The following is a 27,561-nucleotide window of genomic DNA, read 5'->3' as shown; positions in this document are numbered from 1 at the left end:
ATAATAGGTCTTCATGGCCCATGTTTGTGACACAATTGCATTGGGAATTCTGAATCCTAGTCTCCTACTATTTTTGTCAAAATCTCTCTTCTTTACTCTATTACTTCTTCTTCCTCTTCTAAGTCTTGGAGCCCACACATCCAATTCTTGGGATCTTAGAGAATAACAAGGTTTCACTTACAATGGTGTCCCTTGATCATTGAAGAGACGTTTCGAAGGAGAGGCGGTGGGAAATGTGAGGGTTTTGGGAATATACAAATGTAAAGTTTAGCTCTTCCCTCTTTTCTTCTCTTAAATGCATGCTAATCTTGATTGTTTATCCATTATGTTATTATTTTTATTCCGTATTTTGTTTATGTAAAATTGAAAATAAAATTGCAAGGCGATCACAAACTCCCGCTTGGTATTCGATCCTTTTAGAAAGTTAGGTTGAAGATTTGTATGTTGTAAGTATTTCGGAGTATATGTTTTGTCGACATTATGTAACGTTATTTCAATGTTTATGTTTCGTGGATATAATGTAATGTTTAAGATGATCTTGCTTTTAGTTGTTTTGTGGATATTATGTAATATTTAACCATATTAATTAAATGTACTAGCGTTGTTTGATTTTAGTTTACATGACTAAATTTGTAAGATTTAAATAGGTTTGATATTATAGTAGATAAGAATTTTTTTTTTAAAAAAAGATAATTTTCGACACTAACTTTAAAGCCGTCGGGAAAAATAAACATTATTTTGATTTTTTATTTTTTTTACCTTTTCCCAATGCTATTCCAATGTGTCGTCAGGAAAAGTAGTCTTTCCCGATGCTAAAATAGGTTGACGTCGGGAAAAGCAACTTTCCTCGACACTAAAATCGCGAATTTAGCATTAGGGGAAGTTATTTCTCACACAAATCTGGACTTTTCCTAATGCTTAGAGAGTGTCGTCAATAGAAGGCACTTCTCCCAATGCCAAAAACCCAATTTCTAGCATCGGGAGAAGTGTCTTTTGCGACAACACTTTCTAAGCGTCAGGAGAAATTCACCCAACTTCTCCCATCAAGAGATCTAATATTCCTGATGACAAAACTTTTTTGCATCGGAAGAAAGTTTTCCCGACGACCATGCCGGCAGTAAAATTGGCATCGAAAAAGCCTTTTTATACAATTTTTTTTACTTTTCCTGACGTTTTTTGCTGTCGGAAAAAGCTAAATTTCTTGTAGTATGGAGAGATAATATAAAAGAAAAACAACAATAGAGACAGTAGAGTCATCATCTTGAAAGAAGAAAAATGTTTTGGATTCCGATCGATCTTATCAGAAATGAATCTAGAAGAACTACCACAAATCTTAGTATAAGAATCAAATTTTCAATTATGATTATAATATTCGAGATCAAGTTCATAGAGTATGTACTAAAAGGTCCTTGTTAGCCTCAAAATCATTTTTTTTTCCACTTAAGAAATTTGGTACAAAATCACGATTTAATCCAACTTTTAGTGAATATTCTAATTGGTTATAGCATTTCAAATGATGCTGCATTTTGTTTATGTTGTTATCTATTCAAACCATAAAGTAAGTGAAAAGTTAGAAAGTGACTATTTTGTTAGTGAAGGATTTTCTAATTGAAAGGAAAAAAAAAAAGAAATTACATACTCATGTTGGTGGTCCTAATAGTGCACACAATAAATAAGGCTTTAGGTAAATAGGATGTCTGACCACCAAAAACAACATATTGAGACTTTTTTTTTTAAGTAGGATGTCTGACAAAGCATGAGTTAAGTACCGAACTTGATTAGGTGCATCGATTGATTGTATTCAATTTATATTACGATAAGGACTTGCATTCCATGGACATGATGAGACAGGTGATTAGAAGAATCAAGATAATTTTCTTGAACTTTTACGATAGTTATGCAACCATAATAAGGATATTGAAACATATATAGTGCATTTCATTATAGAGAAGTTGTTAGTATGATTATAAAAGATAGGAGTGATAAACAATTTTTGAATGACTATACATATGTATATCTATAGTAATAAAACAGTAATTTAATGGTGTATATTAAATGACCTGATTGAAAATTTTGAAATAATTGAGAATTTAAAATAATACTTTTTCTTTTTATGTTTTGTCTTTTCCTTATAAAAAATTTAAAACTTTTATTGGGATGCCAAACAACCAACCAATCCACTCTATTTTTTTTATTCTCCATTACCTATTTTCTCCAACTCCATCCACCAAATAAATTGCCTCAGCCTCAACTTCCCTCTTCATCACACAACTCCGGCTAGAAATGGCTTCAACGGCAGAGGGTACAACCATCACTTCCTCCGATGATGCCGCCTCCCAAGAACAACACTATGCTTATGCGATGGAACTGGCTACCTTATCGGTGGTGCCGATGACACTCCAAGCAGCTTTCGAGCTCGGCGTGTTTGAGATCTTGGCCAAGGCTGGGAATGGGGCCGAGCTCTCTCCAGCAGAGATAGCGGCTGAGATAACCACGACAAATCCCGAAGCGGTAACTATGATCGATAGGATGTTGAGGCTTCTAGCGAGCCACTCGGTGGTGGGATGCTCTTTGGCATTTGATGAAGATGGGAATGTGCAGAGACTTTATAGCCTTACGCCGGTTTCTAAGTATTATGTTCGCAATGAAGATGGTGTCTCGTTGGGTCCATTTTTATCATTGCTTCAAGATAAAGTCCTTCTCCATAGCTGGTTTGCTTTCGCTTTCATTTTCAATATTTTTCCCCCCCCCCCCCCCCCCCCCCTTTCTATGTCTATTTTTATAGAGTATCTAAGTTTTTTATTTTTATTTTTATTTTTCTTTATTTTGTTAAAACGTTATTTTAAAATGGGAAAAAGTTTAATTAATTTGGCGTTTGGTAATCAATCATTGGTAATTTATTTTTTGTTTTTTTTTTTTAAATTAAGCTCGCAAAAATTACTTTGCCTACAAGTTTCTATGTTTTATTATATTTACCTTTTACATTTTCAGAAATTAAGCCAAATTTTGAAAGGAGATTTTCAAAAATAGAAAAATAAAGAAAATTATTTACACAAAATAAAAAAAAAAAATTAATATTCTTTGACAGAGAAACTGATAGAAGTCTATCACTGGTAGACGTTAATAGAAGTCTATCAATGTCTATCAGTGTATATCAACGTTTTTTTTTTTCTTTTACTTCTGTAAATAGTTTGAAATTTTTTCTATCCATGAAAATTTTCCACTTTGCTAGCTACAAAAAATAGATTTCAATTTTTTAGTGTAGATTTTGACTAGGAATTCAAGTGTTTTCTAAATCTTATTGAAAAACTAGGATGAAACCGACATAAATTAAAAAAAAAAAAATGAAGCGGTTAGATAATGATTTCAATTATTAGATTTTGGTTCTTTAAAGCTCGTTTAATAACGTTCCTGTTTCCCGTTTGCCATTTCATGTTTTTAGTTTTTTGTTTCCCGTTTCCTACTTTTTAAGAACTAGAATCAATAATATGTTAGTTAACTATTCTTGTTTATTGTTTCTTGAACAAAAGAAACGAAAACATAAACTTGTTTCATAAGTATTTCTTGTTTCTTGTTTCTCATTTCTCATTTTATTATTTTTTTTAATAATATAATATAAAAAAGAAGACATGTCATATATTAAACATTGAAAAAGAAATTATCAGAAGTATTTATTATCTAATACAAATAAGTCTCGATGCAAAACTAAATACAATAACAAAGTTGTATCTATCATTCACATGTTTTTAAATTTGATCCGCAATGTTATTTCTCACTCGAGCATTGTCTTAAATGATTTTGACTCACATTTAACTCGTCTATACGACTCAACAAAATTTAAAATTCAAGAAATAAAAAATATATTTAAATTTACATATTAAAATTTGAAATTTGAAAATCTAAATAATATATAAATCTAAATATTCTAACATTTATAATTCAAAATTAAATCAAATATAAATACAGAAGAGTTAAGAAATATTGTAAATAACATCAAAAGCAAATTGTGATTTGAACCCTAGACTATGATTAGATGGACGAAAAACATACGAAATACTTTGTTACCATTTGGGCAAATGTATCGTTGTTAAAAATTGGAACGAAAAAGTATAAATAAAAATGACAACAACACAAACTACTCTTTATAGTTCCTTGAATTTGGTCTCATTTTCTAGAAATGTTTCTTATAATTTAGAAACAAGAAACAGGAACAGTTACCAAACAAGTCCGTTTCTTGAAAAATGAGAAAGAAAAATAGAAACAAAAAACGAGAATATTATAAAATGGGTCATTAATTGTTTCTATTTACTTTTAAACGACAAAAAACACAAACACATATATGTTTGATAATTATTTTTATTTTATTTGATAGGATCATTTTTAAATATAGAAAAATGAACCAAAATATTTACAAAATATAGCAAAATTTTAGAGTTATCAATGATAGGTGTTGCTAGACACTGATAGAAAGTGACATTTAGAGGCCATTTGGATTGAGGTTTTCTTAATCCCCAATAATTAAGGATGCCTGAAAATTATATGTCTGGAAATAAAATTACTGAGAATCAAGGATGACTATGTAGTTGTGCATAAGAAAACAATGCCTGTGAATAGTATGTGTGGGAATTAAAGATAACTAAGTTGTTGGAAGGAAGGAAAATTATGGTAGGAAGGGGAAGAAGAAGTGAAAACTCACACTTCTCAATAGGTATGTAATTCATTCACTTGTGTGGAAAAAGGATGCCTAGGAAATGCTTTTTCCAAGATAAATAAACAAAGTTCACCAACCAAACATGGGCTTTGAAGCCTATTCCCATTCCCACACTCTTTTCCCTCCATCCAAACGGCCCCTTATAGACATTGATAGAAGTCTATTAGTGTCTATCACCATCTATCATTGATAGTTCTAAAATTTTGCTATATCTTGTAAATTTTTTCAACAGTTTTACCAATTAAAATAATTTCCCTATTTGATAACTATCTTGAGGTTGGTAGAGAGACTTTTTTGTGAAAGCAAAATATGCATGTGAAGCTAAAGAAATATAAGTTTATGGAGAGTTAATTTCTTCTATAGAAAAGTTAAGAGAAACTTTAGAGAGACAAATCATTTCGAGAGGGGAAAAAATTATGGAATAGAAATATGTATTAGAGATAAAAATGTTAAATGGAGAGAGTAATATTAGACCGAAAACATTATTTAGAGAAAGATAAAATAATAAATATTAGGAAGAGAAGAAAAAGTTAAAAGATTGAAAAGTATGTTTTTTTAGGAAAATTATTTCAAATGATAAAACTGTTCAAAATATTTACAACATATAGCTAAAATTTAGAACTATCAATGATAGATATTGATAAACATTGATAGACTTTTATTAATGTCTATTAATGTCACAGATGGAAACTGATAAAAGTTTATCAGTGTTAGCATCTAGCATTGATAGTTCTAAAATTTTGTTATATTTTGTAAATATTTTAGTTTTTTTTCTATATTTAAAAAAGAAACCAAGAACAAGATGTACTAAAGAAATACATCAATAGAAACAAGAGACTCAAATCACAGGTATGATAAGAAGAATAGAGTAGAGATGAAACTTTCTCTTCTAGTGCCTTGGAAGTCAAAGATTCGACCAGGACATTATTAATAAGAAAAAAGAAAAGAAAAAAAATTGATAGAGAGAGAAAAGAATCTGTGAGAAAACAAGTTAAAAGGACGAGGAATAATATTAGATAGGAAATATTAGTTAAATAAATAAATGGAAAAACTATAGAGAAAGAAATTGTAGGACAAGTAAACCTAAAGAGCGAGAGATGTGGTACAATAAGTCATTTTAATTGAAATGAAGAAGGAGATATCTACTGCATGTTAAATGTTATTACGAATAATGTTATTACATTCCACAGAACATTTAAACAAAGATAAACAACTAGTAAATAGAATACAAAATATTGGTAACCCAGTTCAGTGAACATCACTTATGTATGGGGACAATGTACAAATGAAAGATAACTTCACTAATATAAATGGTAAACAATTACAACGTAGTACTTATCAGTAATTATAACATGATTATAGTGACCCTTGTAGAGTTTAATCACTCAACCATTCACCTAGTCTCTCCCTAGATGTGGGATTCCTTCTCTTGATGACTTAGGCCTCCAAGTAGTAAAGAACTTCTTAGGCTTCCCTTAAAATCGAGACTCAATCTCAACAATACTTAAGCTCCATTTAAGTCATGAGAACTCCATCTCACTTGAACTTAATTCCCCCCCCCCTCAAATGAATACCACTCCACTTGAAAAGTTTAGGCTTTCCCTAAGCTTGAGAATCCCTTCTTCATAAATCTACTGATGAAAAGTAATACAGCTTAAAACTTGTAGCAACAAGATTTTTTTATCTCTTCAAAGATCACACAACACTTGTGACAAAATACTTCACAAGACAATAGCACGCAATATTCTTTATAAAAATGGCAAGCCCAAAACAACTGACAAAGATCCTTTGAAATATGCATAGCGAACATGCAGAGGAAAAGTCCCATATTCCAAAACAATCACACACAAAAGGCAAGGGATTAGAGAGTAGAATGACATTTCTAGAAACAGGTCTCTATATAATATAAGGAATGCATTAACAATTTAAGTGACAACAACAAGACTTAAACAAATATTGTCAACACACACTTTCTAACAGAGAAATTAGAGAGTAGAATGACACAAAATAGAACAAAAAAAATTAGAGAGTAAATTAACACAAAATAGAACCAAAAAAAATTGATTAGTTGAAGAAGAAATTTTGAAAACATATCTACTAGAGAAACTCTCAAGGAAAAAGTCCAAGAAAAGTAATACAATTATCAAGAGAAAAGAGAGAAAGATATGGTAAAAGAGAAAGCTATAGAATTTTTTTTTAGGAGAGAAGATGTTGTATGTATATATATGTGTGTATTAGAGAGAAAAATGATTTAGAGAGAGGGGAATAGAAAAGGTATACATATAAAGAAAGAAAGAGTAATTGTTTTAAATGGCAAAATTGTTGAAATAGTTTCAAATATTAAATGTCATTGTATATCATTGTTTATCACTAATAGACAGTGACATTTTGTTAAATTTATAAATAAATTAATTCATTTTTCTGTATTTAAAAAAAACCTATAAAGAAACTTTAGTGAAAATTTTTCTGAGAAAATATTAAAATTTTTCATTTGAAATTGAGAAAAGTGAGATAAATACACTAGAATAAAAATGGAAAAAAAAATAGAGAAACGAAAAATTTTGAAAGGCCAAAAAAATTTACCCAAATATCAGAGTGTGTATCAATTTAAAACGTTAAACTTTTTAGAAATTATATCGATTTAAACTTCAAACTAATAATCGTATGAGTTTAAACCTTGAAGTTGATAGATATAAATTGACATTTGTCAAAATTGAGAAAGTTGAAAGAAAAAGTTGAAGAAAGCAATCTAGTGTGTTATAATTAAAAAAACAAATAAGCATTCAAAAATTGCAGGAGTGAGCTGAAGAATGCAGTTATTGAAGGAGGACGTGCTTTCAATAGGGCTTATGGGGGAGTTCATGCCTTTGAATACCTTGGTTTGGATCCAAGATTTAACCAAGTTTTCAACACTGCGATGATAAATCACACCACTATGCCCATCAAGAACATTGTTCAATCTTACAAAGGCTTTACAAATATCAAGCAACTTGTTGATGTTGGTGGTGGCCTTGGGGTCACCCTTCATGTCATCACTTCTACATATCCTTCCATCAAAGGCATCAACTTCGACTTACCTCATGTCATTCGTGATGCCCCTTCCTATCCCGGTACGACCTATAATAATTTTATCATTCCTATACGTTTAATTTTTTTCTTTGTTCATGTTCTAGCTTAGACTAATTAATGTTCGACGTAATATGGTTTTGTCGTTAAGTGACGAATAATTCAACAAATCGAATATAGCGTATGAGTCATGATGTGGAAGTCGGGTTGAACTAAAACTATGAGTTTTTATGTCTAATAATTGTAAATGACTTATCATATTATATATATATATATATATATGAATTGAAATTAAAGATAGAGCTTATAGAGGAGTGTTGATTGAAACATATTGTTGCTTATTTTGAGGGATAAGAATATGAATTAAAAGGAAATTAGATTGCTGATTACATAGTTGAAGAATGTTGAATTTGAAGGATGTATAAGTTCTGAAAAGGAAAGAATGTGAGAGTGAAATTTTGATTATGATTTGGGGGCAGGTGTAGAACATGTGGGAGGAGACATGTTTGAGAAAGTTCCAAATGGAGATGCTGTTTTCATGAAGGTTAGTTTTAGTTTGTGTTATTTCTTGCAATCACTTTTGTTTAAGAAACATATATTTTGTTCCTTGAAATTTTTTATATATCATGTTCTTTAAGATTATTCTTAAAATTATATACGATGATTATTGAACAACCTTTCCCTTTTAATGAATCACACTTCTAAGCATTCTAGTGGTTAGATTAATATATTTGCATAATAGAAATTGAATATTTATGTTTGGTGAGGGATTTAACCATATCGATACTTCGAATGGAGTAATTTAATGTCGTATCTATTGAGGTATATATGATTAGATTAGTAGTATTAATTACATACCTAGAAGAAACTATTTTAATCTCGAATTCACGATTGTTATTGTAGTGGATACTTCATGATTGGAGTGACGATCATTGCGTAAAATTATTGAAAAATTGCTACACTGCGATTCCGAACGATGGAAAGGTAATCATAGTAGACTCAATACTTCCAACAATGCCTGAGACCACAAGTGCAACAAAAGCAGTAGCCCAATGTGACATGATTGAAATGACTCTATATGAAGGAGGAAAGGAACGAACTCGAGATGAATTCAAGGCCCTTGCTACAAAAGCTGGGTTTAAACATGTCATATTCCAGTGCCTTGTGTCTAATCTCTGGGTTACAGAGTTTCTTAAAGATTTTACATCACACCAAGGTTGATGGGTTTCAAACATAATTATACTTCCTAGCGAAAGTTTTTGTGTGTGGTGGCTTAATTGCTAAGTTATTTTAGTACTTGAACTTCTATGTCTATTTTGCTGAACCTTTTATATTTTAGTGAAGATTATTATTTTGATGGCTTGTTTCACATATTGAAATTATAGGTATATCTTTTGAACTTTCTACATTGACAGGTATTTAAGACCACATACAGCGGATTAACGTGTCAACTTTTAAAATAGATCCATTTTTTTTTAATAAAGTGATTAAAGGAAAATAATAAATAACTAAGGTAGCTAGGATTTATACCGTGAAACTATTAAAAAAAAAATTACTTGTTTAACTACTCAGCCTAGCCTCTCTCTTGTCCATTCCAAACGTGACTTTTTCGTTGTTTAAAGAGAATATATTTTTGAAGAAGAGTTGACAATGGAGTGGAGCGGGACGGGGGAATTCTCATTATTTGGCAATGGGGCGGAACGTCTCCACAGAGTAAATCGAAACTCATTGTCGCTATTCGGCAGTGGGAGAAAATTTCATAAAATAACCTAAAAACGAAAATCGTTTCCATAGATGACCTCTTTTTAAAAACTTTTCTATGACTGATCTTTTTGCTATGTGAAATACCGGTTTTATTCCCACTTTTAAAACCTATTCTCGGCCCTCCTACCTTCTTCCTCCTTCAACGATTTCTTAAGCGATTGTATTTAATGCAACACCAACATTCCACCAAAATATTTATTTTCAATTAATATTCTACCAATATCATTTAATGTTATTGATATCAAAAATGTGGTAAGTAATGGAAGGTTACTCTTAGTCATTCACTTTCAGTTGAGCTCCCCAACTTCTTCTCCAATTGTTCTCTCATAGTTTCACTCCCACATTCTCATTGTCGTTCGCTTTCATCGATCGTTCAGTTCATTTTATCTTTGGATATAGAGCAAGATCATTTGCCAGAACCAGAAACGGAGAGAATGTAAGTGTTTACAGAGTATTTTTCTTACAAGATCGCTTTCATAAAGATAGGAGATCGCTCATCGTAATGTAAGTGATCATTTAGTATTATATAAATGATCTCTTACATATAACTAAAGGATTTCTTACATTAATATGGACGATCACTTAGAACTTACTAGGCGATCACTTATAATGTACTTGACGATCTTCAATAGTTGTTTGGGCAATCTCTTAGAACTTGCTGGCAATTGCGTATTACTGACTGGTCGATCGCTTACTTTAATAGCAATTCAAATCCAATTGTCAATTTTCCGATTGTAGATCAATGACACTACTTCATGTGTTTGTACGATTTGGTGGGGAATGGGACTAGTCCAGAAGCAATTATGTTGGAGGTCATATGAAAGGTTTGAAGGTCATAAATGATATAATGCGTAGTGAATTAATGAGTATTCTACATCAACGATTGAATATTGATTCGGATATATTGGATATACACATCAAATGTCGTTACAATCTATTGGTCCTACCTCCCCCAATTGATATAGTCAACAATAAAGATCTTAGCTTCTTTTTAAAAGGTAGCGATGCATCCCAGATACCGTTGTTTGTATTCGTTACACCTCAAGAAAGTCATGGAGTAGACACTGATAGCATGTACCAGCAGTGCAATCCAACGATTCAAACCATTCCAACCAATCAAAACATTGGGTTTGCAACCATTTCAACACATAATATTCCCATCATGTCTTCACTATATGAGAATATTGAACCATGTAACCTGGGAGACGATAGAAATGAAGATTGGATTGGTCACAACATATAGATGTACTTCATAGATTGATTCTTACCATGTATACAGACAATCTTCGGAACCACAAAGAATTCTAACACCTTCCATTCATGTTCCAAGCCCACTTGCTTGCATCCCACCAGTGATGATGCCTTCAATTCAAATGAATTCCACCATTCCAACCCAACCATGTATAGATATATCCAGACCATTAGAAGACCCATCATATGACAACTTTATCACAATACCTCACGATTGTCTAAATGGTGATGATATAAAGGTTGGTCAGATTTTCTTTTCAAAATATGACTTATCAGTTAAATTGTTGATGCTTGTAATAAGAAAAAACTTTGACTACCTTGTAAAAATGTCAACAACAAGCTTACTAATGGTACAGTGTTCAGTTGAAGAATGTAAGTGAGGGTTTGTGCAAAAGATTTATAAGGAAGTGATTCCTTCAAAGTGACAAAGTATCTGAGTGTTCATATATGCACTCTTGACATGAGAATGAGTAATTATCGACCAGTAAAAGATGAGTTATTGGAAATTTAATCAATTTTAAATACAATCAAGTAGGTCGAAAATACTGCCCAAGGGATATGATTGAAGATGTTCGATGAAATTATGGGGTGAATATAAGCTATGACCAGAGAGTACGCATTGGTGTACCTACAAGGATCACCGAAAGAATCATATGCTCTTGTTAATGCATATGGCGAGCACTGAAACTTGCAAATATGGGCACCATCTTTGAGGTTGAAATAGAAGACGAACAATACTTGAAGTACATCTTCGTGGCATTCGGTCCGTGTATTAGGGGATTCTTGAACTGCATTTGCCCTGTAATCGTTGTTGATGGCACCCATTTGCATGAGAAATACAAAGATATGTTATTAATAGTAACGTGTACTGATGAAAATTAATAATACATATCCTATCGCATTTAGTATTATAGATGGTGAGAATGATACATTGTGGACTTGGTTCAAGACTCAATTGAATGCTTTGATTCAAGACATTTCAAAATTAGTGAGTATATTAGATTGTCACATCTCTATTGGAAAGGTTGTCTCAAGTATATTCCCTGAGGAAATTCATGACCTATGTATATACCACATTTAGAATAATTTGGTGGACATATTCATGAAGGAAATCTAAATATATATCCTTTGAGTGGAAGCGGATCGTTCCAAATCCCATTGAGAATGAACACAAACACAATACAGTTGAAACGGAAACGATTATGCATAATCAGAAATTATAGCATGCTACTTAAAAATAAAGATACAAGGGGATAGAAAATGCAAACCTTTGAAGAACTCTTCTTCAAGTATCCCTCAATCAATTTCCAATGCGTCTAAAGAAGCACTCAAACGCAACAAACGGAACACGATCTCAATGAATGTCTGAATGAGCCTTGATCTCAATCGAGTCTAACTCGATCCTCGAATAGAATTAGAACACCACCACAAGTGTTACCTTGGTATTCTCGGTGTGAGAATCTAGGAGTTATGGGCTCTGTGTGATCTTGGATTGAGGAAAACAGGATGTAGACGATCGAGTAAGTGGGAGATGAATCTATCTATCATATAGACAAAATAATCGATCGTTAGCAACGATTAAGCGAGTAGTTATCGTATAGTAAACTCGTAGCTCAATTGTGTATGCTCTATATGTGATCGTTTAGTAAAACACTTTTACTTGATCGCCTTTTTTTTGTGAGATTATTCCGAATGAATCATCAACTTCATTTTGGAAAACCATTTTCCTTTTTATCTCACAGTTACCATAAAACTTCCAATAACCTCCCCCTCAATTCGGTTATTAGAGAAAAAGAATAATTAATTATCATATAATTATTATATTATAAATAAATATGATAACCAACTTATCATATTATATTTATAACCTATAGTTTTAATATTTCATCATATCAACATATAAACCATAGTTCTTTTTCTATTTTATGGTATTTAATATAAATCATGTTTATATTAATTCCTCTAATGATAATGTATTAAATACATCAAATCAATTATATCACATATAATTTAATTTCCTCTTGTTAATTTGAACCCTTCAAACTAACCCAAAATTTGATTCTCAACTTGAACCCATTGAGCTACCAAGGGGACCTTATAGACCTATAGTTTGAAGCTCTAACAATACGTGAATAATTTACTAAACTCTTTAGTAATGAGATCTATCATCGTTAACTGTTGGTCACTTCACTAAAGACCTACAGCTGCACTCTTAACACTACAAATATATTTCTGTGTCCATTGGATATAACTAGTCAATAGTGCAATGACACTTCACAAATCGCTCGTAAGTACATCTTGGCCAATTTACTGTTTTGCCCCTGTAGTTACATCTAACTCCTTAAGTACCACTAATTTCTCTAATGAACAATAAGTAATAGTCCTACTATGACCGAGTCCTCTCTTCCAAAGAGAGGATGTGGCCACTATGTTCAAGACCCAGAATCAGCCCTTAAAAGAGTAATTTATCTATTTACCCCTGCTTTAGAGAAAGAATGAATTCCGTCTTATGTAGCTGAGTTCCTAGCTCCCCAATCAAACGAATCTCCAAAATGGTAGGCTTGTTGAGTTGGAAATCTGGCCACTCTCACCCATACAAATCAAAGGACTGCCCTCATGAACAGAAGTTCCCAACTCACTCAGAATTAAGGTCATGTCACCTATGGTCATCCTAGTGAGATGTAAGTCTCAATTATCAACAGCGTTATATTAAGAGACTAATCATCTCGTGCTCCGGTCTTATACAAACTCTTTGTATAGGATACCCCCACTCGCATGTCTCCACATGAATGGTCAGGATTAGACCATTTATAGAACTTTACAACACTTGTAATATCTACGAAGCGGGTCGTATCCGTAGTATAAAAAAGATAAGGTCTCCCTCCTTTATCCATCTATTATAGACCATTTAGGTTATTACTTTAGGCATGATCCACTTGTATGTCTCACATACTGCTTATGTTACATGAAATAACCACGGATCTTAGTTCATTAGATTTGAGTAAATGCTTATAAAATAACATTTATTTTATTAATAACAATATGTGTACAAAATATTTACAAACTACGAGACAACAGGGAGAATTAGGACACCAATCCCAACAATCTCCCACTTGTCCATGCCTCGGGAGACTAATGTACAATACATAAAAATAGTACAATATACAATAAACTAGGGCATACTCTATACCCCAGTAACATCTATCACTTGCCCTAGATAAGTTGTTGCATGTCTCATAGACCCAGACTCTTCATATGACCCTCAAACACTTTAGCCGTGAGAGCCCCTGTAAATGAATTAGCAATGTTGTACTCCGATGCAATCTTCATGACTATCACATCACCGCGATGCACAATCTCCCTAATCAAATGATACTTTCTTTCAATATGCTTGCCTCTTCGGTGACTCCGAGGTTCCTTAGAATTTGCCACAGTTCTGCTGTTATCACAATAGACTGTGATCGACAAAGATAGATTTAGAACAACTTCCAAATATATAAGGAACTTTCTAAGCCAAACAGCCTCTTTAACAGCTTCACAAACGGCTACGTATTCGACTTCCATATGGAGTCTGCGATGCATTCTTGCTTGATGCTTTGCCACACTATTGCTTCTCCATTCAGAGTGAACATTGATCCTGATGTCGATTTTTTAGAATCTTTATCAGTCTGAAAGTCAGAGTCTGGGTATCCTGTAAGAATCAAATCCTTATCTCCATACACGAGCATATGGTCTCTCGTTCTTCAAAGATACTTGAGAATCGTTTTGATCGCCGTGTAATGATCTAATCTTGGATTAGACTTATATCGACTAACAATCCCTACTGTATAGAAAATGTTAGGTCTGGTACATAACATTGCATACATGAGGCTATCAACAGTCGATGCATAGGAAATCCACCTCATTTCCCCAAACTCTTGAGATGTGTTAGGACATTGTTCCTTAGACAAAACAATTCCATGCTTGAAAGGTAATAAACTTCTCTTAGAATTCTGCATCGAGTACCTGATCAACATTTTGTTAATGTACGATGCCTGAGACAAGGCCAACCTTTTGTCTTACGATCCCAAATCATCTGAATCCCTAGAAAAAACTGCGCCTCTCTCAAATCTTTCATTTAGAATTGGGTGGCTAGTCATTTCTTAATGTCAGTCAGAAAATCTACATCATTCTCAATGAATAGGATATCATCCACATACAGCACTAGGAAAGCTACTGAGATGTTGATGATTTTCTTGTAAACAAAAGGCTCGTCAACATTCTGATCAAAACCAAATGATTTGATTGCACTATAAAATCTAATGTTCCACGATCTAGATGCTTGTTTCAGCCCATAAATGGACCTATTAAGCTTGCATATCTTTTGCTCTTGATCTGGAATAATGGATCCTTCTAGTTGAGCCATGTAGATGGTCTTCTCAAGAGTACCATTCAGAAAGGTAGTCTTGACGTCTATTTGCCATATCTCATAATCATAAAATGTGGCTGTAGACAAGAGAATCCTAATAGATGTCAACATGACAACAGGTGAGAAAGTTTCCTCATAGTCCACTCTCTCGACCTGGGATAACTCTTTGCCACGAGTCTAGCCTTAAAGGTCTACACCTTTTCATTTACACCTCATTTTCTCTTGTAGATCCACTTACACCCTATAGGTTTTACCTCATCAGGTTGATCCATAATTTCCCCTACGGAATTGAAATTAGACTTCATTTCCTGATTCATGGCTTTAGTTCACTCATCTTTGTCAACATCCTGCATTGTTTGCTTATAAGACAATGGATTCTCAACTCCATCATCAGACATGATGTTTTGGGCTTCAGTCAAACCCATGTACCATGCTGTATGATCTTAGATTGAGGAAAACAGTAGGTTGACGATCGAGTAGACGATTGTTGAGTCTGTCTATAGTATAGACAAAATACTCAATTGTTTAGTGAACTAAAGCCTATCGTATAGACTTTTTTACTCGATCGTGTAGCAACAATTAAGCGAGTAACTATCGTATAGTAAACTCGTGGCTCCATCGTGTATGCTCTCTATGCAATCGTTTAGTAAAACACTTTTACTTGATCACTTTTTTTTGTGAGATTATTCTGAATGAATCATCAACTTCATTTTGGAAAACCATTTTCCTTTTTATCTCATAGTTACCATAAAACTTCCAATAACCTCTCACTCAATTCGGTTATTATAGAAAAAGAATAATTATCATATAATTAATATATTAGAAATAAATATGATAACCAACTTATCATATTATATTTATAACCTATAGTTTTAATATTTCATCATATGAAACATATAAACTATAGTTTTTTTTCTATTTTATGGTATTTAATATAAATCATATTTATATTAATTCTTCCAATGATAATGTATCAATTACATCAAATCAATTATATCACATATAATTGAATTTTCTCTTGTTAATTTGAACACTTTAAACTAACCCAAAATTTGATTCTCAACTTGAACCCATTGTGCCCCAGGAGACCTTATGAACCTGTAGCTTAAAGCTCCAACGGTACATGAATAACTAACTAAACTCTTTAATCACGAGATCCACTATCCGTTAACTGTTGGTCACTCCACTAAAGACCGACAGCTGCATCCTTTGCACTACAGATATATTTTTGTGTCCATTGGATATAACTAGTCAACAGTGTGATAACCAGTCAACAGTGAGATAACGTATTTTAAAAACTTAAGAATTATGTTTGTAATGTTTGTCCTATGTCTAAGTGGTGTAGATTAACTTTCTCATAAAGAATTAAAAAAGTTGATAAAACATTTGACCTGATGCACATGGATTTATGGGGTCCATACAAAGTCAAATCCTACTTAGGGGCTCATTATTTGCTCACAATTTTTTATGACTTCACTAGGTATACATGGACTTATTTACTCCATGAAAAAACTCAAATCCACAAAACCCTCAAAGAATTCTTTGCTCTCATGAATACTCAGTTTCACAGACAGATAAAAGTGCTTAGAAGTAATAATGGGACTGAGTTCTTGAACCATAAAATTCTCTCTTGAGAAACAATGGAACAATTCATTAAAGGAGTAATTCACATACTTCACAGCAAAATGGAATTGCTGAGAGAAAACACAAACATCTAATGGACTTAGCAAGAGCTATAAGAACATATGTCTCTCTTTTTATTCGATTTTGGGGTGAATACATACTAAAAACTACTTATTTGATCAACCTCATACCTTCTAGAGTCCTAAACTGGGAAATTCCCTATACAAAATATTTAATAAACCACCTCCTTACAATTCCTTCAAAGTTTTTGGGTGCTTGAGCTATACAACCAACCTACAATTGGGGAGAACAAAATTTGACCCTAGGGCAGAAAGGTGTGCTTTTCTAGGATATCCAGTCGGATATAAGGAATATAAACTATATGATCTTGACAAGAAAGTCATGTTGACCAGTAGAGATGATGTTGTGTTGCATGAGAATGTTTTTCCATTTGCTTTAAAGGATGGTGAAAAAGAGAATTTTCCAAATTTTTTGCTTGTTAATACACTAAATACCTTAGCATCTCAGCATTCTGATACTAATCATGAGCCAATCTTTGACCCACCTAGATTGGAAGCAGTTTTACCTTTTGACGTAAATGTTGATTCTGACAGTCGTGGAATTGATCCTACATGTATTGACCCTGCACCCTTAAGCAGATTCCCTAGAAGATAAACTTGACTTCCTTCTCACCTTAATGACTTTATACTTTTCTCTAAAACACCAATCAGACCAAACACACCATTTTTTCCCTTAGTTCTAAATTTAATCACCCATACCATGCCCTTATGGCCAAAGTTGACATTAATCTGAAGCTGCATCCTACCACAAGGCTCAGAATGATCCCAAGTGGATAGTAGTAATAAATCAAGGGATTGAAGCCCTTGAAAAAAACTAGACCTCGGAGTTAACCTCACTGCACAAAGTTAAAAATGCTATAGTCTCCAAATGGGTCTTTAAGATTAAAAGAAATGTTGTAAGTGAAGTTGAAAGGTATAAAGCTAGGTTAGTAGCTAAAGGCTAAAACCAGAAAGAAGAAGAGGACTACCCAGAAGTCTTTTCTCCAGTTGTGAAGCTTGTCACCATGAGAATCTTAATTGTTATTGCAACCGTTCAGCAGTGGCCTATCTTTCAACTAGATATTAACAATGTCTTCTTACATGGGCACATTCCAGAAGAATTTTATATAAAGCCACCCTGGCTACACCAACGCTGCTCCCAATGAAATTTGCAAACTCAAGAGATCCCTCTATGAATTGAAATAGGCCTCTCGACAATGGAACAACGAATTGACTCATATGTTGACGTCCATAGGATTCTTTCAAAGTCTTAATGCAATTGCCTTTTCACAAAACATGTTGATGGCATCCAGCATTACCTTTTTATATATGTAGATGATCTTCTTGTAGTTGGGAATTAAGTTGAATAAACTGATAACTTCAAATAGTTTCTAAGTAAGGCATTTTCTGTCAAAGATTTGGGGCTGGCAAAATATTTTGCTTCGAAATAGCAAGATCTCCTTCTAGAAAATTTATATCTCGAAAGAAAATATGTCAAAGATATGCTTTATGACATGAACTTACAAGATGCTAAAGTTGTCAGCACTTCTTTGCCCTATGTATTGCGATTGACTAAATTTGATCAAGAGAAACTTGAAAAGCCTGAATAATACAGGAGACTGATTAGGAGATTATTGTACTTGAACATGACCATGCCAAATATTAGCCACGGTGTGCAATAACTCAGTCAGTTTAAGGACAATCATTTCCTTTCACATTGGAATTCAGTCATTCATTTGTTGAAATGCATAAAAGGATGCAGCAATCAGGGCCTATTTTATCCTACAGGTTCTGACACAAATATCAAAACCTTTTGTGATGCTGACTGAGATACTTGTCCAGTTTCAAGAAAGTCATTAATTTCCTAGAAAACAAAAAAACAAGTAACCGTTTCTAAGTCATCTGTAGAAGCAGAATACAGAAGCATCGTCACTACTGTATCAGGTCTTCAATGGATATATTCCATTCTTCAAGAGTTGCATGTGAACTACTCTCTTCCAATACAACACTTTTATGACAACATGGCTGCAACTTACATTTCCTCCAACTCTCTCTTTCATGAAACAAAAAAGCATCTTGATAGTAAGAAACAAGCTTAAAGAAGGGTTCATCTCTACTCCTTTGTCACTTCCTCACAATAACTTGTATGCCTATTTAAAAAGCAATTAAGCTCGTCCAAGCTTCAAAGTTTCATCTCTAATCTTTATTTTGGTTCCATGCTTACACCATCTCCAACTTGAGGGGATATAGGAAATCATAAGAAGATTTATGAAGATTTATTCATTCCATTCATTTTCTTTATTTGATTGTTTTGTTTATTGTTAGTTTTCCTATTATGGTTAGGCCTGGTTAGATCTCATTTATTCTTTCCTTTATTTAGGATAACAATATATCTCTCATTGTTGTTTCTATAAGGAACTATCCTCTATAATTTATAATAATCTATCATGAAAATATGTTTGATTGAAACCTTAACCCAATGTCCTCAAAATGAATACTGCCAAATGTAATTTACTTCAAATCTTATACATGTTTGATGAAACATAATTTGATTATATTATTGTATGTCTTTAGTTGACATTTACATTTTTCTTGTCACACCCCCGTCCTAGATTACCCTTTAAATCTGCAAGGAGGTGTGTCCGCCATAGTTACCAACCCTCTTGCTGGTACTTACTACCTACTGACCTGCTTAACCTGACTTAGAACCTTGGAATGCACATATATATATGTATGCTCAATCATCAACTCGAGAACAAATGACAATCATTAAACAAGTTATGCATTACTCTTCAATAATATAACTTATACACTTTACATAAGCAGAAAGCCCACCAAACTCAACTAGTCCCCACAAGACATAATACATGTGTATTACTTATTACAAAACCCTCACATAAACTTCTAACATTTTGGTCTTGAGTGGTAGAGCAATAGCAGAGTCGTCTTCTGGGGAATGACCGCTACCTGTTGAGAAAACATTTAAATAGGGTGAGCTAGAAGCCCAGTGAGTGACTAACCATTGAACATGAAATACATATACATCAGTCATATCTAACAATGAGATCATAAAATGAAAAAAAAAAATGTTGCTACGAATGAGAAATTAGCCAAACAAGTATTATATAACACTCTTCCTACTAAAGTTTACCATAACAAGGTGTCATAAGCCTCAACTCTAAGAGACCCGTAGGCCTCATCATTCACATTAAATATTTTTACTAGAGAGCGACTCCTATGGTCTGCTCTTATACATAACCTTACTGAACCTCAACCTAGTTGGGGGAGGGACCCTCCGACATAACTACCACTATTACCTTAGTTGAGGTGTGTCACTCATGACCATTACTTAAACCATTAACTATAGCTCATTGAACAACTTCATAACACTTGAAGCATAAGCATGATAACATTCTGTGGATACTTCCTGAACCTTAGTTGAGAACGAGCATTCATCGTTCAAGCCCTCACGTCTGTATCACTCACAGAGACCCATACTTCGACCTTTGTTACTAAAACATGGCCTAGGAGACCCACACATCGGCCTCTCACTTATGGCCCAAGAGACCCATACTTTGGCCTCTTATTCCTAAACTTCTATGTGCATGTGGAGTTATTAAGTATCGTCAACACCTTAGGTACTTCCTAGACACCTTCCATGATTTCGGTGTCCGACTAACTAAAGATATATCAGGCTTAACAACACGTCCTTTATAAACCAAACAGAACGTAGCCTTACACTTAGCAATTGTGGAAACTTAGCTACAATCCTTAGAATGCATGTTTCACATAGGATACCTTTGTGCAATAAGGCTATCATGTCACCTTGGCATGCGATCAACCAAGCAGATACTTGAGGAAGATGCTAAGCAACCTCATGTAGCTTATTTGCTCGGGACCTATGAACTTATCAACAATTATCCATGAATGACATAGTTCATCCATCCTCATAGTCATTGCTAATATGGAGTCAGATCAACGCATAACATTCTTCATTAATAAGTTTTACTGCGTGTATGTAGTTAAGATTATATCATCAACCGTCTAAGATCAGTTACCACTTCGAGGTATTGAGCTAAACATACTCTACTAGGAGTCCTTCACCTAGACCTCTCACTTAGTTAGTCTTATAGACCCAACTTTCCCTTAATAGCCTACGCTAACCATTCAGAATCTGTCTAGGGCAACATACCTCATAAGCACTAGATACTAATTACTTAGAACATCGTGCCCGAACCATAACTATCCATACACTATAAGTTATTAATCTACCAAGCATTTGTAAACATCAGCAAGGTAAATAGCGATGTGAACGTATGAGACCGACTACCAATATGTGAATTTTCATAAAGCATGACTTGTTTAATCATTCATAACGTTTGTAAGCATTAGAGTCACTCACAGCCTTTGGGAAATCCCTTTAAGATTGATGAGCTTCTCCCACTAATGTTAACCCTATGAACACACCAAAATACTTTAGTTACTAGTCATGGTTTCCCTTTTAGAATCGCTTTCAGAAATAAGCTCACATTTACACAATTCACTTTCAAATCCTCTTACTTATCTTAGGGCATCGAATTTAAAAGGGCTTAACTTCAGCAGGTCGCCTCCTTTCTGATGCCCACACCCAACACTTAGTAGGGTCTTTGGGGTGCCAAGCCCACGTTAAGCAAGTAGTTGCCTGTTCGCCCAACAATTTCCAGATTCCCTTTCTAATGTCAATAGCTCAAAATTCATAACTCATTTTAAGAAAATTCCTTCTTCAAACATGCTCAGAATTGTGTTGACAATATTACTTCAAAGTTTCAGCATGCAATTCTTCATGGTTTGATCTGGAGTTTTAAATCTTCCCCAATGGCCCTAGACTACGAAGCTGCTTGCTTGTTCAACACTTTCTAAGTTTAGCTTCTAAAATATGTAACTCAAATTCTAGGCCTTAACTTGCAAAAGTTCCTTCTACGAACTTACTCATAAGGGTTATACAATGTTACCATATATTTTCAACTTGAAATTCCACGTGGTTTGATCTAGATCTACGTTTCTTCGTCGAGTGCTCGAAACGCCCAAAAAATGGACCTTCGACTCTTCCTTCCTTCTTCAACACTCTTTCTAGTGAGATCTCCCTTCCAAAAGCTCAATTTCAGAAACTAAACTCGTAGAGCTTTCCAATGGTATGAATTTTGTTCAATTTTCTTGAGCAAATCATCCTAAAACGACCCCTAGAAATTCTCCTCCTTTATATACTACTGTCCAGCCTTTCACTTGAAATCTTCTTAAGCCACCTCACCCATTAATGGAGATCAAGGGTCGAGATTAAGCGACCTATCTGGCTAACTAAAGGAGGAGTCTAAAATTGAGCGTTGAAATCTGAGTGTTTCGTGCAACTTGTTTCTCACTGAGGAAACTCGATGGGGAGAGGTTCTTACTCGACAGACATTTCCAGCACTCTCTGTTAGATACTCGATGGGAGAACTCGCTACTTGATGGGGAACTCGATGCTGGGAGCTCGCTCGACAAGTGCTCCTTACTCAATGCTCGAACTCGACACGTGAGCCTTCTTCACTCATCCTCGACACTCGCCTTCTTCCTTGATCACATATACTTGACACTCGACAGCATTTACTCGATGCTCGACCCTTCTCGATAACTCATACTCGACGCTTACTTCCTTCTCGCTTAATTATACTCGACGATCGGTAGCATCTACTCGATGATCGCCTGGCGCTTACTCGATGTTCAAGCATCCTTCAGTTTCTTCAACACTTAACCTAAAATTCCCCTTGTAAAGCCCGTATGAGATGTAATGAGAGCCAGGCTCCCTTATTTAACCATTTTTCTCCTGTTTGCCAAAAGTCATCTTTTACTTTGGGATGTACAAATCCAATCTAACTTAGATGCTTAATCCAACATTTTGCTTAACTTAATGATAAACATAGTATAAAAGGGAAAAGTGAGGTGCGGGTCTTACAACCTACCACCCTTAAAAGAAATTTCGTCCTCAAAATTTACTCGAACTTAGTTCGATTAAGGGTTACCCTCTGTAAGCACTTTACAAAAATAAGGTTCCTTTTAAGTTCAGGAACAATATATACATCATTCAAAATTAGAAACCTATTCTATAAAGATAACTGGATCCCTCCCACTACCATAACTGAGACGACGTGCCCGGTGCCTACTCGCATCGTCATCTCACCAGCCTCCAACTATCGCCAGGATCTAATCCCTTGAAAAGAAGAACAAACGTGATTAGTGGTGCCCAAATGAATTATCTAGGCAGAATCATCATTCTCTAGTAAAAAAGTTTCAAGTACAAGTAAATCATATTTACCTTTATCTGCCTTGGCCTTAGCCTTGATGACCTTCCTTTCCTTCAGCCAGCGAGGACATTTTTCCTTTTCAACCAGCAGCGGACGCCTTCTTGGGGCGATAGGCGGTGGGTTAGCAAGCGCCTTCCCTTTCCCTTTACTACCCTTCTTCTCCTTCCCCTTTGCAGAGTTAGAAGTAGAAGGTGTAGACTTCGTTCTTAAGGTCGAACCTCAATGGAACGTCCTGGAAGATGAAGAAACATTTACTTCAGCCTTCTTCCTCTCCTTACTATTCAGTAAAGATTGGTAGGTCTGCAATTCGTTGAGAAGAGTTGTAAGGTTGTATTTCACTTTGTTAAGAATTACATTACTAACAAAGTGCAGGAAGCTCTTCGACAAAGAATGCATGATTATGCTAACCTAGCTGCCCTCATTGATGGTAGACCCATTCAACACCGCCACATTGAAGTGGACCATTATGTTAAGCACATGTTCATGAATAGAGGTGCTTTCTTCCATTTTGGAGTTGAATATATACTTAAAAGCCTTATGCTGGAGCTATTCAGACGGTTGTCCAAACATTCCCACAGGGACTTCATGATCTCACGTGCTGAGACCATGGGCTCATGTTTCTTGGCCAAGACTTCATCAAGACTTGCCAAGATATAGGCTCGAGCCTTCTCATTCGCCCGTGTCCATCGCTCGTATGTCTCCCGAACATTTCAAGGGGCATTCAAAGTTGGAATAGAAAGACATGAGATCCTCGATGATTAGTATCATCATGATCATGTGTTTCCATGTTGAAAAGTTATCGCCAGTTAATTTCTCGTCACTAAGCAAAGCTTAAGTGGTTGTGGCCATTTTTCAAAACTTGGTGCTGAAAAACGAACAAAACTTTTATTAGATTTTGCTAAACCATATTTTAACCAATTAATTTTGTAAAACAATTTCAAGTACCCTAAGTGTAAGACTTCTATTTTGCAATGATGCCCCAATGAGGCAGGACAAACGTCACCGTTGGGGTGATCAGATGCTCCTTCACTAGAATGAGACCTTCTTAACTATTAGGCAAAACTAACTCTTGGAACTGAACCTAACAGCCACTGTAAGTGTGACCCCTCACTTTCGGTCCCAGAGTCCCGCCCTAATAAGTCGACCGTAGGGAAGAAGTATATTAGGACAAGAGATTAATAACCTTATCCTCTTACAGAAGATCAAATAAAGAAATGCACAAAACTGCCATCCCATACGGGGACACTCCCAGGGTGCCTCGAAGCAATGCGCAGAAACTTTATTCAATCCAACGAGGGAGACTGAGGGATATGCTATCGCATTTCCCGCACCCACTTACTATAACACTCTCTCCATCCACCTTGATATTGACCTACCCAAACACCATGCTTTAGAGGGACACTCCCAGGGTGCCACGAGGCCAAGGGTAGATCTCACGGTGTAGACTATATAGGAGAAACGTGAAAGGTTTAAGTGAAGCATCATATGCCCCAAGTACCTCTCATTGAATGTTTTACCTAGGTGTTCATTAACCTAGATAATTCGTCTACTAATTTTAGTCTAAGTCATCTTTTTAAGTCCACCCATAAACAACTTTTGTCTATGAATTATGAACAAGTTAAAGTAGTCACATTTAAACACTTTAATGGACTGTCCTTAACTTGCATGTATGCATTAAATCTATCTAATTCACCTTTCCAGGTAGGTTCCCAGGTAGGGGTGTTACGTTTTTGTCAACTTAAATACCCCAGCCTAGACAGAACCCGCCTTAGACAAAAGGTCCCTTATAGATAGATTTATTACACTTTAACCTTTTATTAATCAATTTAATCCTATTAAACTGATTAAAAGATTAAAGCCTAAGGGTTGCTAATCATATTAGAACCGTGATCTTAGGTCTATGTAAACCAAGTTTTAAACATTTTAAAACCATGAATTAACCTAAGTGAGCATGCATGTCTTTCTTATTGCTTTTAGTTCTAATTTCTCTTTAACCATTAAAAAGAAACAACTAAAACACATTGCGCACAACTAGGTATTTATAACGCTTATAAAGAAACCTATGTGTCATGATTCATGCAATGTCTGGTCATTACTATACATAATTTTCATATATAAGCGTAATACCAAGAAAACATGCTTTCTATACACCCTTATACTATAACAATTATAATATAAAGATGATGCATGTCAATGCTTTTTATGCATGCATAAATATAACTCTTATATTATATGATGCATGAGCATGCTCTTGCATAATTAAATTATATTTCTCTAAATTATAACATTTACAATAAAGAGATGATGTATGACCAATGTATAACCTAAGGTGGGATTTACTACATGTGCATACCATATGACATATAAATAACTATACATCTCATGTAATAAACCAAGGATTAATGGAGCAGAATGAACCTTTACAAAACCGGAATGAAATAACTCTATCTATTACATTTTCCATCGAGCAAATGGTTCACAGGTGAACCAGGTCTTCAACCGCCAAGAGAAACTCCATCATTTAGTAAATGCTGCAGGTAATCGATCACTTAGCGCACATTAGACGATAGCACAAAAGCTAAACAATCGCTTAGACGACAACAAGGCTGCGAAGCCTGATCGTCTAGGCGATTGCTTAACGCAACAAAAGGTAAACAATTTACCGTGTGTTACTCCATGATCGTTTAGTCAATTACTAAGCAATGAAGCTTGCTGAGCTAAACGATCGTCTAGCGCACGTACGTGTTAAACGACACTCGAGCATATGATACTCAGCGATCGCTTACCCTATCATCTATATAACCCGATCAACCCTTGATCGTCTTCTTCCTCGAAGAACAACAACCCTTGCTTCGAACTTCTTCATGAACGACTCAAGACTCAAACTGACTTTGAATTACATATTCGATAACAATTAATTATGCCCAAAAACTAAGGGGCCGTTACAATTAATCGAAAATGAAAAAGAATTAATCAAATCGAGGTTACATCCCAGAAAACTCCATTAATCCGTACATCCATAAAAAATTTAACAATTAAAGAGAAAGTAGATATGCACCCACTATGAATGTATATGCAATTCTTTGAATCAATAGAATTGGAATATCATAACCTGGCTCTGATACCAATTGAAAGAACTCTTAAACAAGAGTATCCATGAACAGGTTCGGATCTTTCCTATTTTATTATGATCGAATTACTACACACACATTCTAACTAACAGATATGCATTGTAACACTAATTATAGGCATGCTTTAACAATTAAGAAACAACAGATTGAGTAAACGTACCAGTTAAAGACTATCTAAGCTCGAACTCAATCCAGCGAAAGCGATTCCTTTACGGTTCTTATCGCCCGACAATCAATCGCCTAACAGCACCACAATCGTCTACATGGATGCTTAGTGCTTATAGAAAGGTACACAATCGTATAGGTTTTACTAAGCGATCGTCTAGTAAATAGTAAGCGATCATTTAGGTCAGCTCAGCGTGCTAAGCGATCGTTTAAAGAAGGTAAGCGATCATTCAGAAATCGCGTGCGATCGTTTAGTGCGTGGGTGTGGGATCGTTTAGGCGATGGGCGCTATCGCATAGGCTCTCAACTAAGCAATCGTGAAGTTTCCACACCGTGAGCGAATTATTCTTCAGTTACAATAACCAAAATCAGTTTTCCCACTTTCGCACGATTTATGAGAAATTCCTAGCCAATTATCTCATAACCGCCTATTAAATAAATAATGAATATAATCATATTATATTCTTAACCTATAGTTTGATATCATATATCTACTATAGTAATTTCTTCTCTATTTGATTTAAATCATATTTATATATCTAATTTCTTCCAAAATAATGTATCTCATACATGTAGTCAATTATATCATATATAATTAACCAGTTCAATTATATCATATATAATCGAACTTCCTCTTGTCAATTTGAACATTTCAAACTGACTCAAAAACTGATTCTCAACTTTATCCAAGCTACCAAGGGGACCTAATGGATCTGTAACTCGAAGCTTTAACGATACGTAAATAGTTGACTAAACTCTTTAGCCACGAGATCCACCATCCGTTAACTGCCAGGCATTCCACTAAAGACCAACAGCTGAACTCTTCTTACCACATATATATTTCTGTGTCCATCGGATATAACCAATCATTAGTACAATGACCCTTCACAGATGCTCGTAAGTACAACTGGGCCAATTTATCGTTTTGCCACTGTAGTTACATCTCACTCCTTAAGTACCACTGATTTCTCTAATGAGCAATACAACATAGTCCAACTATGTGTGAACACCTCTCGGCCTAAAAGAAAGTGTATGGTGCCACATCGTTCAAGCTTTGGTATCAGCC

At 34.5% G+C, this 27,561-nt stretch overlaps 1 protein-coding gene across 1 annotated transcript; it reads left to right on the top strand.

The window, feature by feature from the left end:
- The first annotated feature begins 2,158 nt into the window (after positions 1-2,158).
- Positions 2,159-9,140, top strand: LOC120089696 (caffeic acid 3-O-methyltransferase-like). Its single transcript, XM_039047061.1, has 4 exons — positions 2,159-2,711; positions 7,508-7,821; positions 8,257-8,321; positions 8,681-9,140. Exons 1-4 carry the CDS (start codon positions 2,284-2,286, stop codon positions 8,996-8,998), a joined length of 1,125 nt encoding a protein of 374 aa, XP_038902989.1. The 5' UTR covers positions 2,159-2,283; the 3' UTR covers positions 8,999-9,140.
- Positions 9,141-27,561: the final 18,421 nt, after the last annotated feature.

This window comes from Benincasa hispida, chromosome 11 (genome assembly GCF_009727055.1).
Source record: "Benincasa hispida cultivar B227 chromosome 11, ASM972705v1, whole genome shotgun sequence".
In the NCBI taxonomy this organism is placed as follows: domain Eukaryota; kingdom Viridiplantae; phylum Streptophyta; class Magnoliopsida; order Cucurbitales; family Cucurbitaceae; genus Benincasa; species Benincasa hispida.
This window is presented reverse-complemented; position numbering and strand designations above follow the sequence as displayed.

Coding starts and splice junctions, on each gene's coding strand:
- LOC120089696 (XM_039047061.1), top strand. CDS start 2,284: ATGGCTTCAACGGCAGAGGGTACAACCATCACTTCCTCCGATGATGCC. Junction 7,822..8,256: donor TGATGCCCCTTCCTATCCCG/GTACGACCTATA, acceptor ATTTGGGGGCAG/GTGTAGAACATGTGGGAGGA. Junction 8,322..8,680: donor GAGATGCTGTTTTCATGAAG/GTTAGTTTTAGT, acceptor TTGTTATTGTAG/TGGATACTTCATGATTGGAG.